The 20,686-nt window shown below is 40.9% G+C and overlaps 1 protein-coding gene across 3 annotated transcripts in view; it reads right to left on the reverse strand.

The window, feature by feature from the left end:
- The window catches only part of MICU2 (mitochondrial calcium uptake 2), a 111,407-nt gene that overhangs the window by 28,162 nt on the left and 62,559 nt on the right, over positions 1 to 20,686 (reverse strand). For all 3 annotated transcript variants that reach the window (XM_077341690.1, XM_077341691.1, XM_077341692.1), the window contains exons 3-5: positions 18,616 to 18,647; positions 18,433 to 18,508; positions 7,207 to 7,254 (exon numbers count right to left, since the gene is read on the reverse strand). In XM_077341690.1, coding sequence (XP_077197805.1) covers positions 7,207 to 7,254; positions 18,433 to 18,508; positions 18,616 to 18,647 — 156 coding nt within the window. The remainder of the gene's footprint in view (positions 1 to 7,206; positions 7,255 to 18,432; positions 18,509 to 18,615; positions 18,648 to 20,686) is intronic.

The following is a 20,686-nucleotide window of genomic DNA, read 5'->3' on the forward strand; positions in this document are numbered from 1 at the left end:
AGATAGGCGACTTTTATCAAAATCAGAAGTGGGATGTGAGTTTGGTAGTAACTTGGCAAGGAATTTGCCCCTGGGTTCAGAGTATAGGGGACAAGCCAAAACATAGTGGGGCAGGTCCTCCACAGATGAATTTCCACATATATACAGGCATTGGGCTGTGGGTATTTGGAGATATCGTCCAAAGAGCATGGCTGATGGCATCATTTCAAACCGCAAAGATGTTAGGGCCATTTTAAGATTGCGTGTTGTTATGTTTACTAAATATGATGCTCTAGAGTGGTCTTTTTTAATTGTTTTATACCATGGGGCTGATTGTGATAGCAGAATTGAAGGGTGATCAATCAATGAATCAGCTTTGAGCACCCAATCACGTACATCAGAGATATTGGCTGATGTATGCAGTAAGTCATCTGGTATGGTATCGTGTGAAAGAATGGAGCTAAACCAACAGATTGTAAGATCCATTATCTTAAGTGAAAGTGGATCATTATTTCATTCTACACGTAGTTTAAACCCATTACAGTGGGTCCCATTCTCTGCTGCCAACAGGAACCTTTCCCTGCCCTCCTCTAAGTGACAGCCTTTCAAATACTTAAAGACAGCAATCCTGTCACCTCTCAAACTTCTCTTCTCCAGGCTGAACATTCCCAAATCCCTCAACCTTTCCTCACAAGTCTTGGTCCCTGGCCCTGGATCATCTTCATCACTCTCCTTTGCCCCCTCTCCATTTTGTCCTCTGGAGTGAGGCCTCCAGAACTGCCCAAATTACTCCAAGTGCATTTTTTAAAACACTGTTTTCTGAAGCAGTTTACAACACAGAATAGTGACAGAGTATGATAAAATAGCAATATTTATAGGTTCCTGGGTACATTCTGTACCCTGATTGCAAAGAGAGGCCCTACAATGTTATTTCCCCACCACTGATGAAATTGAAAGAGGTACCCTATAAGTACTGTGTCTTTCATTTCCACAGCTAATTTGGAATCCCCATACAGAGGTTTCTTGGTGAGGATTGCAGGGCATGGTAAGAGAATGTGTGACACAATGATAGGTGGTCAGTAAGTGACAGCCATGGGCAAAAGTAACAGCCATCGAAGAAGAAGAGAAAGACGAGAAATGGACTGAATGCTCAACTTGCCCAAAATTCTGTTTGGCCACTGAGTCCTCATCAAATATGATTTTACACAAACATGCTCCAGTGCTGAAAGCAGGTTCTTCCAGGATGTTGAACTCTGTGCCTCTTTCAGTGGTGAACCCAGGAGCACACGGCCTCCTGGCTTGAGTTATCTTGACCTTGCTTTGTGTTAGGCAGAGCCTTGCCTTGGTTGGGAGTTGGCTCGGACTGCTTTCAAATCCCTGCAGTACTCTAAGCAGGCACTGAGCATTCATGAATGATCAACCTATGGATACACAACTACTTTGCAAATAGCACTGTAACAGTGTGCTAATGACCCTGAGGAAGAAGGCTGTAACAACTGAGGGCGACAGGCGATTTCTTCCCAGCGGAAAGTTTCCTAATAAACGCTTTCCTAAGTATTCTTTGACTCTGATAATGTGTGTGTAGGCTATAACATTATTGGCGAATAAGGGCAGAATGATTTATTCTGAAGTGATGCATACCATCTGTTGCAGCATGCTGATAAGAAAGTAGCCCCACATAATACATAGGAGTTAAAGCTCTTCATAGAGCTCACAAGATGACACTGTTATCTGATGTGATGCAACTCCAATGGTATGTATTTATAAAATAAGTGAGGTTCAAAAGAAAAAAGCTCAGCACACTTGCATTTAATTACAAAGACAATAAGTCTAACATACGAGCTTCAGGCATCCACACTGGCTGTTAATATGTGCTTTTGGCAAAGAGAATGTTCATCTTCCTCAAACAACAAGTCCCTCAAAAGTGGCTGTTTGCAGAGAAATGTACAGCCAGCTTAACAAACCAACTGTTGTATGGTCCCAGTACAGTCTTAACTCCCGTTTGAATGGGAAATAAAGTAAGAGCTTAGAGCAGTGGGTATCAAGAAAATTGAATTTTGACCCAAAAATGCTTATTCTTCCTAGGACGTTGTCTCCAATGTAAATGCACCTCCTTCTAATTGCAAAGTGGGCTCTCAAACTGATGATGTTGTCAAGGAGAAGGGACTGCCATCTTGCTCAAACCATGATAAAAACAACTCAAAGACTGTCTTCTTCTTCAATTCATCTGCCCAGTTCCACCAAAGTTGTTTGACTGATGTTGACCTGCTACATCCTCTATTGGTGGAAAATCTTATTTAGTGGAGACCTAAAGTGGGCTTTCAATGTTTTCTTGTCCTCTATTTTTATCCTCACAACAACCATGTGAAGTAGGTTAGACCGTGAACATGCAACTAGCCCAGGGTCACCCAGCGAGCTTCCATGGCAGAACAAGGATTTGAACCTGGGTCTCCCAGATCCTTGCCAGACAGCAGCTGCTGAACAGTAAGAGAGCCACACGTGCTCAAGCAGAGCAGCGCGGCATGTAAAACTGGATGCAAGACTGTTTATAAATTTCAGAGAAGAAGGGCTGGCGGTGCAGGTCTACCTCAGATTTCTGTATAATATTGAGATAATGCCACTGAGGGGGAAGCAACTAAGTTACTTTGAAATTTGTGTAGTTCCTAATAAACCAAGATTTCATAAACAAACACTTTATAACTATGAACTATCAGTGATGGGGTTGAAATGGGAAACCTGTAAGATGCAGATGGAGATACCAGTATCTGCTGACATTTTCTTTCAAAAATGATGTATATGATAACTTAAAGCTCTGTGAGCCCTGTTCTTTTTTCTTCACACACAAAGGTTCCTTTGTTTCCAACATTCAATCAATTTGAAATACCAAGGAAATAATGTCATTCAGTCCTGTTGAAAAAGAGTGGGAACGAAGTTGCTTTGATGCCACTTAATTTCCTCTCCCTGCCCCCCCCCCTCAAGGGTATCAACACTGGTCAAGTCTCAACACAATCCACACCAATGATATCTTAAGATTCTCATTTACCAAGCAAATTCTACTTAATAAGGGCTCAACTGCATGAGATGTGATCTCAGATCAGCCAGAACATAGATGTAGAACAAGATATCAGATCAGCTAGAATGTAGATTTTTACCAGAACATAGATGAGGAAGCTTTCAGTTTTGGCTGGTGGAATTTTTTCAGAAACTTGTATGTATATATGTATATTTACATACGTACGTATTTCCCATCCTCTCTCTAGTGACTTGGGACGGGTTACAATGGAACACAATACATAGATAAAATAAAATAACATATAAACATAATGAATTAGTTAAAACATTGAACTATTACAATCGATGCTGACTCCTAATTGCCTGCTTTTCTCTCTCCTGCAGGGTGGGGTCGAAGGGGGTTCACAATACTCTTTGGGTGACAAAATTTGGTTCATATTTCATTTGATGGATTTCCGGCAGGGAGGCCAGCACTTCCTCCCATATTTCCCAGATTTGAACTGCTTTAACTATTAACCTATCAGCAAAAGGGAGATCTCTCAGAGAAGGAACCGAGACAGGTGGTGAGGCTGCTGGAGACTCCTCAGATTGCCCTTATGGAAGAGCAGCCTAGGTATCCTTTCCAGAGAGGCTTTAGACCAGGCAGGGGCACATGGTAATTGTAGTCCATGGTCATCTAGAGAATCATGATTTGGTTGCCTCTGCTTTAGACCACCCCGATGTGTAATCATCCATTTCTACAGCTGCTCAGTTTGAAAACTACTATATAGGCAAAACTGTCATTCAAGATCTGTCAGAAAAAGGCGCTCAGAAAAGTGGCTTCATAAAGTAACACGGACATGTTAGAAAACACATAAGCAAGAACAAAGTGTTGTTTTTCTGTAAGAGAGGCATATAAAGGCTGAGCATGATGTGCCACACAGCAGGACTTAACTTGCTACTTTTTAAGAAGTATATAGGAGCAGAGTAGGTCACATTATTACTAGGTAGAGGGAGTGTATTTTTCTTACATGCATTGCCTTCATGGTGACAGTTTATAGAGACCCTTGTAAAACATGTTTATGTGGTTGCATAATTCTCCCTCATTTTGATTTGGCCACTTAGTGATTCTCCAGAATCTCAGCTTTCATTTTACAAAAGCCAACAAAAACACAATCCCCAGCTTTTATAGCTGTTCAGCTAACCTTCAAAACATGACTCAAGAGTAATTAAAACTGCAGCTCTGAGCCCAAGCCAGCCTAAAATAATAGCCCTTGGGAGCATCCACTGCAATTTCATTTCAGAGGAACTCTAGCCTTCCTGGTCCTGTTTCCCAGTCCCAATTGTCTGAGCATGGTGACTTGCCTAGCATGGTAATCTAATGGCTGACACCACATGGGAGAAGAAATGAGGGCAACTCAAAACTGATCTATGCATTATGCAAGTGACATCGTATCACAACATTCACGGCTGTTACCACATAACTTCAATAATGTGCAACACTTGGGCAGTTAGGGAATAAGCTGAACATGCTGCAGAAGGTGGCAATGATCCTGTCCACATAATGTGTAAATCAGGTCGAGGTCTCCAAGATTCATCTACCATTAGTACACATTCAACCACATGAAACTTGAGGTGCAAATGGAACTGCCACTTGTGACTGAGAAAACCCACACCAAACTAATTCCTTGAGTCACAAACACTCATTCGCATCATGTCACTATACTTTATCACATGGCCCAAAGCTAAGAAGCATAATGACATGAGTAGGCTACCAAACCCAATTGGCATATTCACTAAAGTGTGCTGGAATTCACTTGGAATTCTGCTTGTCCATATTAACAGGGAGGGAAATGGACAAAGGTCGATGAAATGATTATGCTATAATAAAATTAAAACAAATGTTTGCTGGGAGAAAATGACATCTGTGTTACTTGGGTTAATTCCTCTGGCTTGTATGCTACTGGTACACAGGCTCTTTTCTGTTTTCCACAGCATCATGGTGCTTCCATATACCTCCTGCATTTCTCCCATCTTCTCTGCGATCATACCAAACATGCATCGCTGCATGCTTTTGGAAAGACCACAGCAAAACCAGGTGAAACCGAATCTTCTAGGCCCTCACCATATGGTGCCATTTTCCCTGCTCCACTCTCCTGCAGTATCCATTCCCCACCACTACCTCCGGAAAACAGCAACTGAGAAACTGTCATAGTGTTACAATGTTATAATGATATATGTACTATATACATCCGGAAGAAGTTCCTGAGAGTTAGAGTGGTTTCTCAGTGGAACAAGCTTCCTCGGGAGGTAGTAGGTTCTCCATCTTTGGAAATTTTTAAACAGAGGCTACATAGCCATCTGATGGAGAGGCTGATTCCATGAAGGCAAAGGGGTGGCAGGTTACAGTAGATGAGCGATTGGGATGTGAGTGTCCTGCATAGTGCAGGGGGTTGGACTAGATGACCCATGAGGTCCCTTCCAACTCTATTATTCTATGATTCTTAGTGCTGACTATGAATCGGGCATAAAGCAAATAAACAACTATGAAATATCCATCATACAAGTATGGTGAACTATGGGGCTACAGGAGTTCACTGAATACTCAACTGTTTAAATCTAGCTCTGTAGAGCAATTTCCTGCTTAGCAAATATAGTTAGCAGCACAGAATATCCATCCATCCATCCATCCATCCATCCATCCTTCCTTCCTTCCTTCCTTCCTTCCTTCCTTCCTTCCTTCCTTCCTTCCTTCCTTCCTTCCTTCCTTCCTTCCTTCCTTCCTTCTGTTACATTATTTACTTTCTCACGGGGGCTCAAGGCAGATCCCCTGTATGCATTTTTACTTCCCTGCCTCTTCTCATGTTGCACAGGGGTCTGAGAAGGAGTTAGCATTGGGCACACACGCTCTGGCCCCACAACATTCCACTTTCTAGGATATTATACAGTTTAAGTAGTCCTTCAGGGGAACAGCACATTTTATTTTGAAACTTATATTTTACAGGTTTTAATCGTAAATTGTTGTGAGCTGTCCCAACACCACCCAGAGAGGGTTGGCCAAGAAATTCAAAAATAAAAATAAAAATTCTCAAAGTGCTTCCTGTCATGAGGATAGTTTCTCCTCAGCACTTTTTAAAAATCTGCATACTGACCAGATTTGTTTTAAAGTTGTAACGTTTGGTGGGGATGGAGGATGGTGATAGAAAATTTGGATGGAGAAATGCGCACTCTACAGCGGTGGTCCCCAACCACCGGGCTGTGGCCCGGCACCGGGCCACGAAGGCCCTGGCACTGGGCCACGGCTCCCTGGCACTGGGCCACACCGGGCCGCGCATGCGCGTTTGCGTCATGCACGGCCACAAATGCGCTGCGCAGCTGGGTCGCACATGCGTGTTTGCACCATGCACGGACACAAACGCACACGCGCGTTTGCACAATGTGCGGTCGCAAACACTCATGCGCAGCACTCCCACACACGCCTGTTTGCGGCCGCGCATAGTGCAAACATGCATGTGTGACCCGGCTGCGCATGCATGGTTGCAGTTGCGGACCACTGCTCTACAGCACATAAACCCTTCTGCTCCCAGTCATACATTCCTGTGGCTTGGAAGATAATTTCCTTACCCCACATTTTCCTTCACTTGTGAATAGCAGCCAACTGCACCCAATCAGTATTTCCCGGAGGGCATTGGGCTTGCTCAGTTCTCATCAAGTAATTCAGGGGAAAATTTTTGAAAAAATTATATTGTATCAACCTGCCCAAACGGTAAACAGGTCTCTCCTAGAGCAGCCAGCCTGGACTCGGGAGATATTAGTAGAGGCACATGGGAATGATGAATACAGATTCTGAATTAAGGCACTGGTCCACCTAGCTCAGGATTGGCAATTTGTTGGCCCAGGTTTAAGGCTAATTCCGCTCACAGCTCTGCTACTAGAGATCCTTTTCTGACTGAGTGAGGTGCCAGATATTGAGCCTGGCAACTTCTGCATATCTGGCATGTGCTCTGCCACTAAGTGAGGACCACTCCAAAAGCCTCACTATACAAAAAGCTGTCCAGAGCATCTTACAAAAATATGCAGAGTTTCCCACTGCCCATAAAAACTTGATATTCTCGGAAATATTGTCAATGCCTAATCATAACCGCCATGAGCAATGATGTAATCATCTTAAGAGATAAGGAAGCCAAAACGTTAAGACTACTTCACGTTTCGATATACACCTTACAAGATACTTACTTGTGAGAATTGTCAGCAGAAACAGGTATTCTGTGTAGGAGATCAGTCCTGAAGCAAAACAATAATAAAATGTGAATTCAGAAACAGAACACGGATAGGCTGTATTTAGAGATCAGCCTGGAAAATCAATCTTAATACAGCAAATCAACTACAAGAAATAGTAACCTTTATCACTCAAGTCAGATTTTTCTGTTCCTAATATCAGTGCACCAGCAGTGAACTTCTTGTTCTACCACCCCCATCACGCTGACATCTCATTAAGAGACTTGGGTTTATTTGGCATTAATAAAAGGGTTGCACTAAATCTTTCGATTTTTACAGAAAATATCCAGTGTTTATATGAAGGATGAATAAATTAAGTGTGCTTTGTCATATTTAGTACCTGGGAGGAGAGCTACTCTAACGTTACTCTGAAGGATCAAAGTATTTCATCCTTTGGCAGTCTTAGAAAAGTGAAGACCAGATTTTCTCTTGTCTCAAGGGGACGATGGCAGCACGGGGCGCTGATAGGGCTGCCGGGCTCGGAGCCAAGAAGAGGCTTCGCTTAAAAAAAATAATCTGAACACGTCCTTTCAGCAAGGTGAAAGTGGGTATTTCCCCCCCCTTTCCTTTTTGAAGGAAAATTCCAACATTTCCCTTTGAAAGGCCGACTTAAACGAAGAGCCTGAACAAACACAAGATGTGAGGGTGTCAAAATAGCAGCATGCCAGCTAAAGATAGAAAGTATGCAAAGAGGATGGTTTAAACAAAAGAATTTAAAGCACCCCTCTTATAGGAGCACGCTTTAAAAATTCTTTTTTTAAAAGCCTTTATAAATAACACCCCCCCCCACTACTTTTAACATGAGGACTGAATGGCATCTTAAATAATAATACAAACTGTTGAAAGCAGGTATTCAAACTGCACCATCTAGAAGGAGATCATTTATATAATTTACATTTAGGTAACTGATAGGTAAAGAATTCCCTCTTCATGACTTCATTTCACACAATTAATTTATAACTGCTGTGCTCTGTTAATGGCACTTAATCGTTTATTTGAACTAAATAGTTAATCGGTGGGATCCCAACTAAATCCCATGCATGGAAGCACAATTTCCATGACTTCCCCCCCCCCTCTGAAGGAGCCCTAAATCCCCCCTGAAAAGCTGGGATGGGGGGGGGGGAGCAGGAACAGCATGAGGTGGAAGTTGGAGGGCTGATGAATAGGGAAACAATTTCTGCCCATCTTCTGTGTGCCCATCTTTGACAAGATCCACTCCATTATGTTTAATTTTTTAATGTAAGCCCTAGGAAGCATAAGTATTATGCCAGTTGACGTTAGCCTTGGTTGTAGGAAATTGTATTCTCAGACTTAGCAAATTGCTTTCAGGCAGTTAAAGACCATTCAATTTTGTCTCCTCAGCAGCCAAAAATCAGACATGTTGAAAGCCTGGAAAGCATAACATGAATCACTAAATGATCCATTTTTCTTTTGGAACATCTGAAGTGCATTCTCCCTCTCATACCTTTTCGGTATGGGGAATTAGGCCTGGGCCGGCACTCGGCTGGAGGCAGGGCTAATCACTGTTTTCACATGATATTGGCGTTAGCCCAGGCCTGTCCTGATTCAGGCCCTCCATTGCCCTGTGGCAAGAGAATGTGGATCTTTCCACGTTCCCTTTTCTGCCGTGGGTGCCACCAAGACCTATGCAGGGGTAGGCCCATGTTGCAGGGAACACCCTGGGCCTTCCCCACCTTGGGGCATCTCCGGTGTCCTGGAAGGGACATAAACTGCCCAAGGCAACTCCATGGCACCATGCAGGGCTGCCGAGCGGCCTGGGGAATTTTGTTTTCTTTAGGAACATGGTCTTGCTACTACATTCCTAAACAGAAACCAAATCTGGCCCCTGTTGCTCCCCACATGTGACGGAACCTTCCTGCCACGGCTGCCTCATGTGAGGTAGAAATCTGGGTTGGACAGGGTGAGCTGCTGAAAACAGTCCCCCGTTGGGGCACAGGAAACAGCGGGGCAAACTGCCCCTTTGCAAACATCCTGCAGCAGCCTGGTGTGGTGCTGCCAGTGCAGAATGGGTCTCACAGTTGGATTTTGATCTTTAGACATCTGTCAAGGCTAGATGACATTTCTATTAACCAGTCTACTTGTACCAACTTTGCAATGAAGTTCATAATTTGTCTAATTTAATAGCGCCCAGAAATGAAAGCAGACAGTGATTAACCCATTGCTGTGCTGCATTTGGAACTTGTGCCCCTCTGCTTACTGGAGAGAAACATACCAGGGCAGCTTCAGCAAAGCCACAAGATAGCCAAGTAGTGGTGAGGGTGTCTTAACCACTTTGGTTAAAGGCTACAACCTCTGCCTTTCAAGTGACAAGTGCTATGCAGTAAGCTTATAGGAAGCTGAATAACATGATTCCTGGCCCTCCTCCCATAATAGATACCATTTTGCTTACATTTCAAAGGATTGAGTCTTGTTCTTGTTTGCAGCTTGAACTGCATGAACCCATTTTCAGAAAAAGGTGTGCAACGATTCCTTTTTGAATCTACTTAAAGAGTGCTTTTTTTGTCTGTGAGTGATCATATTAGTATCAACATACATCTGGCTGACACAAAGCACATTTTTACAGCTCAATCAGTTCCATAACAATTCATCTTAGTTTTTACTTAGCTACATCACAGAGCTGGCATAGATCTTTATGATCTTGATGTTAAACTATATTCCTTTTCTTTATCCAGTTATACCAGTTCTTTAAAATGATCAACAGAACTGATATTCATGAAGGTACAGATGTCTAATGGAAGACAGAACTTTTACACACCAAGGAATTAGTGGTGTCATACATATGCAGCCAGATCATCTTTTGAAGGTAATTCTCCTCTAACTTTTATAGTAAGGAAGACCTAAAATGTTCTGCAAACTAAAATTATAAAACAGATGAATGCAAGCAGACACTTGCAAAATACAAAATCCACAGTAGAATACAGTAAACAAGAAAACTGGGGAGTTAAAGGTGTTCCACTAGGAGGCACAATTGCCTTCAAAGCAAATTCAATGACTGTTCAGCTTTTGGAATCAGAATTAGAAATAAGCAAACCAAGATATTGGTTACTTTTAATAGCTTATCGATAAACATTTCCGAGTGCGGGCGGAGACATGGCACTTGGATAGCTCGAATACTTCGAGCTCCTGTTCCACTGAGGGTCAATCACTGCTGTGATTGACAATAATCGGGTTTTGAGTACGCAAACTCACCTACCACCAACTCAGGAATTCCCTGTGAATTTCTGGGGCCTTTCTGTTCCGCAGGGGATTTAATATTCCCTGGAACGCAAGCTCAGTGTGCACAGGGTCCAGCAAGAGCCGTTCGCCATCTTAAAATTCTCGTCCTTTTCTACAACTCTGCAATCTACACAGCCTCTACTTTAATCTTTAATCTTCAAAGCTAATTGGATTCTTCCTTGCAAGACTTTTGACCCATCACAACTCCGGAGTGAAAACAACTGGCAGACATCAGATCGAGCCTACAAACAGTGAGTGGGGGTTTCCCCCGGCATCCTCTCCCTTTGGAACAAACTTTCGGCGTGAAGAGCTGTTCTCTCTAATTTAAGCAAGTTAGAGTGACAGGGAGTGTGGGAGAAGGAAGAGAAAGGGGTTAAGACAGCCAGAACACCCCCCCACCATTGTTTATAAACCGGAGATTGAAAAAGCAGATATAAGGACTTTGCGAGAGTTCTGCGAGAGTTTCGTGCCAGAACGAGATTTCAGGCTTGGAAAAGCTTCAACAGGTCATCAAAGCGACGAACGACAGCTGGTGAAGAAAATAGTTTCGGTTTCCCATTGGCAACTACAGGGACTAGTGCGTGTAACGAGACAAAATTTTATCTGGAGTGCTATTTTTGATTTTTCCTTTTTGTTCTGTTTCGCAAGGGCTCCTTGTTTGACTTCATAAATGTACTTTGGCTGATTTCCCAGGACTCTGAGTTTTACAAGGAGAGACTGATAGATTATCAAGACTTTGCTGCCATCTAGTGGACATTTTATTTTCCTCTCAAGTTGCTGTTATTTTTAGCATATTGCTTCTCATTAGTATTTTTACTCTATTTTTAATCACATTTATTCTATTTTTAAATCACATTTTTCTATTATTATTATTTTTTTCTTTCTTTCTTTTTTGTTACTTTTTTAAATTTCCTTTTTGCCCCGGATCTATTTTTTCTCTCCCTTTTTCCTTTTTTCCCCCCATCCTCCCCCCCCTGGTGTTTTCAAGTCATATCTAACACACCTTTATCTCTTTATCTCTCTCTGCTTCCAGAGGTGCCTGACAGGCTAAGGTGCAGGTGCATATAACCGGGATAAGCTTCCCATCTGTTGAGATGCTGTAGATAAGAAGGGTTGAAGAAGCGAAGCAGAGTGAACCCAGGTCATCAAGGAGGCACTGCAGGATCGGAGGGTAGAACATTGGTGTAACTATTTTCTATAATTTGGCTATAAAGTATATTGGGTATACCGGTATATATGCTGATTTAATAGTGTCCTGTAATAATAGAGTTCAAAGAGCGACATATACCAGGTGATATAACCACTTGTTGATTAATATAACTTGTATTCAATGTATGTCTGGAAAAAAAGATAGACAACTCCCCAAAGCTGATAGATCACCAAAAAAGAAATTAAAGGTTGATGTGACAGCCTTTTGGAGAAGAAAGAAGGATATGTCAACAGCTGCCAAGGCAAAGAAAATTAAGGAAAAAGAAAAAGAACTAGAAAGACTGAAACGACAACAACAAGACCAAGAAGAACTGGAAGAAAGCTCAGAAGAAGAAAGCTTAGATATGGAAAAAATAGCCCGCCTTCTAGAGAAACATAGCAAAGAGATAAAAGCCTATACGGATGAAGCATTAAAAAAACAATCTAAAGAACTTTCCAAAGAAATACAAGACATCAAGAAGGAACTCACAGATAGTATAGATGGAATAAAAACACTTGTAGAAGGAAATACAAAACAACTAAAAGAACACAACGTTAAAATTGAAAAACTGGAAGGCTGGAGAGTAGGAGCAGATGACAAGTTTGAAATCCTGCAAACAGAAGTGAGAAGTAGGAACGTGAAAATCAGAGGGGCCCCGGAATCTTTTGGCAAGGAAGATTTAAAGAAAGAACTCACTGAGGCGATCGCTTCATACTTGGAGGAAGAAGAGGTGAAAATCGAGAAAGCTTACAGAGTAAATTCCAGAGCAGCCAAGAGAAACAACCAGCCAAGAGACATTCTCGTCGGCTTTGAATCTAAGTCAGCAAAGAACGCACTCCAAGGAAAGCATAGAGAAGATCCATTCACCCTGGAAGACCAAGAAGTTAAGATCTTTCAAGACTTGCCACCAGAGATATTACAAAAAAGGGCACAATTTCACTTCCTACGGCAAATTTTGATTGGACAAAACATCAGATACTTCTGGAAAATTCCATTCGCATTGGAAGTTATATTACCAACTGGAAGAAGGATCATAAAAACACTACAACAAGCACAAGAATTAGCGGATACCCTAGCCGAAGGCTCTGCCCTGGCAGAAGAACAGAGAAAACAGACAAGCCAGCAAGAACACAAGGGAGTAGCAAGAAAAGGTGCTGGGACCAGAAAGTAAAAATGGAGCTTCTGAAGATAGTTTCTGTTAATATTAATGGATTAAATTCACCGAACAAAAGATCGAAAGTTTTCAATCAACTACGAAAACTAAAATGTGATATAATATGTCTACAAGAAACCCATATTGCAAAAAGACACCAAAAACTATTAAAAAACAAAAGCCTAGGAAAAGAATGGATTGCATCAGCAAAGGAAAAGAAAAGAGGGGTGGTGACATATATTGTAAACCCCAATATAAATGCGAAGATTATATCCGAGGACCCAGATGGACGCTTTTCTATCCTTAGGATTAAGCTTCCTGACGGGCAAAACTTTGTCTTGGTGAACCTTTACGCGCCAAACAACGCCAAAGAGACATTTTATAGGGATTTCTTCCTGTCCAACTCGGACTCATTGGAAAATGAGGTAATGATAATCGGAGACTTTAATGCAGTCCAAGATTCATACTGGGATAAATCTTCAAGGAAATCAGGTTCAACATTTCCACCTTCTGCAAGATCTAATTTTAAGCACCTGGCTCTAGTGGACGTATGGAGAGAACACCATCCAAAATTGCGCCAATATACCTTCTATTCAAACAGACATGATGCCTACTCAAGACTGGATCAATGCTGGACGTCAAAACAAATGTTACACAAACTGAGAACTTCAGAGATACTACCAAACACCTTCGCAGACCACAACCCATTACAAATAGAGCTTTGTGTGAAAAGAGTCGGAATAAGAAGGTGGAAAATGAATAATTATCTTCTGGAGGACCCAAAGGTTCAGCAGACCTGCGAAGCAAGTCTACAAGAGTTCTTCAAACTAAATGTCACTCCAGACTCCTCATCGGCCACGGTGTGGGATGCCAGTAAAGCATATATGAGAGGCATACTCTTACGACTTAATACTACAATAAGAAAAAGAAAAGAAAAGACTCTGAGTGAAATAAAAGAAAAATTGCAACAGACAGAAAAGCAACATCAAGAACATCAAACTAGAGGATTAGCAAAACAAATAAAATTACTAAGAATACAGAGAGACAACCTAGAGGTGGAGGAAATGAGAAAGAAACTCGACTATCTCAAACAAAAAAACTTTGAATGGGCAGATAAACCGGGGAGATGGCTGGCTCAAAGACTGCGGAAGAGCTATCAGAAGCATAGCATCACAAAGCTATCACATGAAGGCCAGAACTATAATAATGAAGTAGAAATTCACTCATGTCTTACCCAATTCTTCCAGAACATATTTACGAAAAAGGAACAAAATATAGACCCTGGAACATTTTGTCAAAAAATATCAATGAGCAAATTCACAGACCATCACAGAAAAATTCTTAATCAAAGAATTACAATGCAAGAAATAAACGATGCAATAATGACAACAAAAGCCCAGAAAGCCCCAGGGCCGGATGGACTGAGTGCAATATATTACAAGAAGATGAGTCATGTTGTCTCTCCACATCTACTTCAACTAGTGAATGAGATTATAGACAATCCTGGAAAATCTCTCCCAAAATCATGGCAACAGGCCTCAATAACACTTATTCACAAGGAAGGAGGAGACACGAACTCACCCAACTCGTATAGACCAATCTCTCTGCTAAATGTGGACTACAAAATCTTGGCAAAAATCTTAGCAGAAAGACTGAAAAAATGCATCGGAGACGTTATACATCAAGATCAAACTGGATTCATGCCAAAAAGATTAATGAGAAATAACATAAGATTCGTATTGAATGTGGCAGACTACGTGCGTAAAGAAAAGTTGAAGGCCGCTTTTATATTCCTGGATGCGGAGAAAGCCTTCGACAACGTTAGTTGGGATTTCCTATTTGAAACACTGAAAGCAACCGATTGTGGTGGTACTTTCCTGGAATTCATCAGACAAATATATTCGGAACAAGAAGCCAGAATCTTAATAAATGGAATGCTTACAAAACAATCCATTAAAATAGGTAAAGGCACCAGACAAGGATGTCCTTTGTCTCCATTGTTATTTAACCTGGTACTGGAAATGCTGACAACTAAGATAAGAGCCACAGAGGAGATCATGGGAATCAAAATAGATGATCAGGAATTCAAATTAAAATGCTATGCTGATGATGTAGTGTGTACTGTCATGAACCCAAAAGCGTCAATTCCCCCTCTCCTGGAACTATTGAAAGACTTTGGACATTACTCAGGGTACAAAATAAATAAGGATAAAACAAAAATCGTTTTACAGGGAGCCACAGATCTCGAAGTGCAAAATATCAACCGAAAAACCGGATGTGAGACAAATCCCAAATGGGTGAAATATCTGGGAATCTATCTAGACAAAGAATTCCAAGAACTCTTCATTGGTAACTATGAAAGACTCTGGAAGAACATGCAACTGGATATCAAAAGATGGAACGAGTTAAAACTGTCCTGGTCAGCTCGAATGGCTACGGTCAAGATGAACCTGTTGCCTAAATTCAACTTTTTGTTCCAAATGTTACCAATAGTGGTCCAGGAAAAAACGCTAAGAAAATGGCAATCAGCGATTAACAAATTTATTTGGAGTGGAAAAAGGCCAAGAGTTGCTTTTAAAATACTTCAAGACGTGAAGGAGAGAGGAGGCCAAGGTGTACCCAATTTAAAACTATACAAAGACGCAGCAACACTTACATACATAGTGGACTGGATACGGGAACCGCACTCAAGAGAATTGGTATTTGAAAGAAAAACTATGGGTAACAGTTTTCATGAAAGACTATGGCCAGCAGGGAAACAAAAACAAAAAGTAGTAGCAAATACCTGGACTAGTGGGCTTATGAATGTATGGTCAAGATATAATAAGAGACTTTCCCCCACACCATCAATATTGAAATCGCCAATTGAGGCACATTTTGGTAAAGCTCAACAAAAAAGGTTGACCTGTATTCAGTACAAAGACTTAATATCAAAGACTGGTAAGCTTAAGGATATACAAACAATAAAGGATGAAGGAGTAGAAATTCAATGGTTAGAGTACAACCAACTAGTATCCAGATTTAAAGCAGAGTTCCAGCAACCGTTAAATCTAGAGGCCCCAATACCAGAGTTTGAAAACTTAGTAATCCAAGATAAACCACATTTACAGGGCCAAATATATAAACTGTTACTAAGGTACGAGACAGAAATGGAACGGGTAAAGCCATGTATGATCAAATGGATGCAAAATATTGAGACTAATGTGACAATGGAACAATGGGAGTTAGTATGGTCTAGAATACCAAAGTATACCAACAGTCAAATACTTAAAGAAAATTGGTACAAAATGTTTTATAGGTGGTATGTAACTCCAAAAGTGATCGCTAAAATTGCCAAAAATTGTAACAACAAATGTTGGAAATGTGATGATAAAGTAGGTTCTTTTTTTCATATGTGGTGGAGATGTGAAAAAGTTTATAAGTTTTGGGCAAAAATACATACTATTATGCAGAAAATGTGGGGTCTTAGATTCCCTATGAAAGCTGAAGCTATGTTATTAAGTGTTCCTCCTCAGTGCCTCCCAACCCACACACAGAGCTTCTTCTTCTACGCGACGACGGCAGCAAGACTAGAATTGGCCAAGAAATGGAAAACGCAAGAACTACCCTCGACAGAAGACTGGCTGAACAAACTAGCTGACTTTGCCAAGATGGCTAAACTGACACTGATAATTAATGGAAAAACAGAAGAGGCCTTTCAAGAACAATGGGGCCCTTACCTGAACTATCTAAAAAAATAACACAAAGGGAATTGAAACAGGGAACCAAATGTATTAAATGAAGAGCATAGTCCTTTTTTTCCTGTATTGACAACATAGATTGCATATATCTTACTGTCTTTAATTTTGGAAAATAAAAATAAAAACTTAAAAAAAAAAAAAAAAAAGATAAACATTTCCAGTTTTTTTTTTAAAAGCTACACACTTTTACTTAGTGAAACTACCGATAAGATAAAATAGCCTGGTGAAGGACGAGGTCAAATCCAAATCCCAAATGTCATGAAAAACGATGCTTATTAGAAAACAGGCAATTCCATACAATCAGCATCTGCCTTTCAAGATAAGTAGCTCCATAAAGCAGAGTTTCATCAAGGTAACAGAAGATGATCAAAGATCACAGATTCATACAAGTCTTAAGGTAAAGGTAAAGGTATCCCCTGTGCAAGCACCGAGTCATATCTGACCCTTAGGGTGACGCCCTCCAGCGTTTTCATGGCAGACTCAATACGGGGTGGTTTGCCAGTGCCTTCCCCAGTCATTACCGTTTACCCCCCAGCAAGCTGGGTACTCATTTTACCGACCTCAGAAGGATGGAAGGCTGAGTCAACCTTGAGCCGGCTGCTGGGATCGAACTCCCAGCCTCATGGGCAAAGCTTTCAGACGGCTGCCTTACCACTCTGCACCACAAGAGGCTCTCATACAAGTCTTAGGACCATATCAAAGTCAGAATCAGAAAAGCCACGGACACAAATGAATGTTCTCTCTACTCTCGCCCACCTGATAATAGGGCAGGTTGTATTTACTGCAGGCTCTTATTTGCTATCTCTTCAGATCAGGACAATCAAAAGGGAAAAGATGCTGGAACATGTTTATGAATTTTATTATTATTTATTAAATTTCTAGCCTGCCACTATGTGTGGTTAAGCAAACACTAAGTATACTCTGTGTTTGTGTGTGTACCTAAGAAAGATGCTGTGTCGTAGATCTGGATCATCTCCCACCGCTAGTGCAGCTGAATATCACCCATCCTCTCTTCCACACCCTCTTCCTCCAACACAGTTTTAGGATATTTGAGCTTCTTTCCTAGTGGGATCTGGCAACCTTTTCTAGATGTTCATTTGTATATAAAGCAGTGTATTCATGTCACAGGGCAATCACAGCGCACCAGGAAGATCTGGACCCCCCCCCCCTCCTGGACTATTCTATGGGCAATTTAAAAATTGTTTTCCATGGCCACCCCCAGAATTGGTTTTAGGGGGTATTTTAGTTGTTTTTATGTCACTGCATATGTCTTGGATGTTGGATATTGCTAGGATATCGCTGTATATTTTTAGGGGTATTTTCTTGGGAATTTTTATTGGATGTAACCCAACTTCTCCTGAGCCTTCTCGGGAGTGGTGGGCTAAAAATTGAAAAATAAATAAACAAACAAACAAATAAATAAATAAATAGATGGATAAATCAATAAATTACCCTGATGCATCAAATCAAACAAAAAGAGAACCTTGCTGTTCTTGCCATCTTTGGGAGGGTCTGCAAACCCACTGAGATCTTTAGTATTTTTTTGGTCAAGAAAGTTAGTTTCCTGGAATCCCAAACCCAGAGTTTGTTTAGGGAGCTTGACTGATCCTATGAGTTCATAGCTTTGTTCCAAAAATCACTATAGGACTTAAGGACTCCATTCCTGTTTGCCAAAGATTCTTATAGATTTGCCTTCTTTTTTCACATTTGTCATCCTAGCCCGTTACAAAGATTTAGAGTAGCTTAAGGCAAAGAATTAATCTCTTGCAGCTGGAAATCAAGCAGAATTCTCACATCTGGAAATCTCACCTTTAATAGTAAACAGAATTTTCCTTAAACAAAATTCCCTTAAGACAAATCATTACCTTTATCTCCGAGGTCCCTGAAAAAGGATGGCCCTGGTTTAGCCTTCACAACATTTCCAAGTGCAGCATTTACCTCCTTTGAGGAACAAATAAATACAAGTCAGTTATGAAAGAGGAATCCATTAAAACAAGTGGCAGAAAGAACAAGAGCTCTTTGAAAAATAGCAGGAGCACACTGCTTACCTTTTTTGTCAGTTTCTTGGCCAAAGTTTTACCTGTAAAAAAAACAAAAAAACATCACTACTCCATCATCTCAAAGTCAAAACTTTGATCAATTTCTGTGGCATTTCTTCAGATTTTTATGGAGAAAAATGGATGTAATATGAACCAGAACAAAAGAGCTGGCTACATTATTCTTAATTCTCACAGTGCTCAGGAAAGCACAATGTCAATACCTAAGAGGAACAGCCTATTCAGATGTCCCTGCAACAGAGGAGAATCTGAAAAAGGACTGTCTTCGGGTATTCCTTATCTACTTTATCAATGTAAGGTTTTACATATTACATTACCTATTAAGCCTAAAAGATAAAAATAAATGTGGCAATAAAAGGTTTATTAAACATATTGTATGAAATTATCATTACTAGAAGAAGCTATTTTTACAGCATTCTATGTAAACCGCCCACAAGCCTCTTGTGGCGCAGAGTGGTAAGGCAGCCGTCTGAAAGCTTTGCCCATGAGGCTGGGAGTTCGATCCCAGCAGCCGGCTCAAGGTTGACTCAGCCTTCCATCCTTCCAAGGTCGGTAAAATGAGTACCCAGCTTGCTGGGGGGTAAACGGTAATGACTGGGGAAGGCACTGGCAAACCATCCCGTATTGAGTCTGCCATGAAAACGCTGGAGGGCGTCACCCCAAGGGTCAGACATGACTCAGTGCTTGCACAGGGGATACCTTTACCTTTACCTTTATGTAAACCGCCCAGAGCCGTATGGAAGGGTGGTATAAAAATCCAAATAAATAAGTAAGTAAGTAATAAGTAAATAAAATTACAGTGGCTTCACTGGCCATGTCTATTCATGTTTTCCTTTTCCTCTTCTTCCCCTTTTGCAATATGTAACTTTCGCCCTGATATTTACAGTAGAAAACATTTGTCTCAATAAGTACAGGGAGAGCTCTTCTCTTCCCTTTTACTTTCTTGATGCAGCAGTAACCAAGGCAAAAAGGATTAGGAAAAATACACTAGCTAGGAGAAACACATGTTAGGGAGGTTTTATACCCCACTTTTCTGTACTCTAGCATCTCAAAGTGGCTTACAATCACTTTCCCTGGCTCTTCATCAACATTTTAGCATTATCTATTGTATCTGATTACCAGATTATTATTCTTATAGTAGAACACTCATTGTGTTCTCATTGGTACCACTCAGATGGGCTGCAGTTCTGCAAACGCCCTAATGGTGCATAGAACCTAATAATATGTAACATACAATATGAACACCACAAGAGGAAAGTTCAACTCTGAAAAATCAGTCTGATTTGTAAGCAAAAATGTTCAAAATAACAGTAAATATGAAAAAAAAACTTAGCTTTATTAGAACGGGTTGTTCAAAAAATCATGGTACTAGGAAAACACAAAGCTGCTGTGCGGAAACCAAGTGAGATGTATGACAGAAGAAAATAAATCTTGCAGCAACTGACTCTGTAGTCAGTTATAAACATCTCCAATTCAATAAAAAGACAGGGGTAATGCAAAAATTGGATTTCAATCTGGGCATAAGTTTTCCTGGGTGAACTGACCCTTGCAATACTGTCTTTCCTTCTCCCTCCTGAACCTATTGAGCATGCAAAAGCCATCAAATGTGTAGATTTATGGTATTTGAAGGGAATCAGCTTATAGTCTTGGAAAGCTTCTGGGGACACAGAAAATACATTTGGGTAAGCACAAGACTCCACTTTTCTACAGTTTTATCAGCTTTCACTCTGTACACTTTTACTAATGCAAATTGACAGCAAAAATGATGAAACTTGTTTACAGCAGTAACATAACCCTTAATGCTTTTAAAACACAGGTCTGAATTTTTATTATTATGAGCGTGAAAGAATGGAAACTTCTTCAAGTCTGCAGATCTTCCAAGTCTGTGATGGAATTTTGGCTCAAGACAAACTTGGCATTTTTTGAAACCTCCCCGCTTCTCTCAGGTTCTGTTGTATGGTTTTTAAACAATAGACCAGGGGTAGTCAAACTGCTGCCCTCCAGATGTCCATGGACTACAATTCCCATGAGCCCCTGCCAGCATTCGCTGGCAGGGGCTCAT

Source organism: Paroedura picta, chromosome 6, assembly GCF_049243985.1.
Source record: "Paroedura picta isolate Pp20150507F chromosome 6, Ppicta_v3.0, whole genome shotgun sequence".
NCBI classification, from domain to species: domain Eukaryota; kingdom Metazoa; phylum Chordata; class Lepidosauria; order Squamata; family Gekkonidae; genus Paroedura; species Paroedura picta.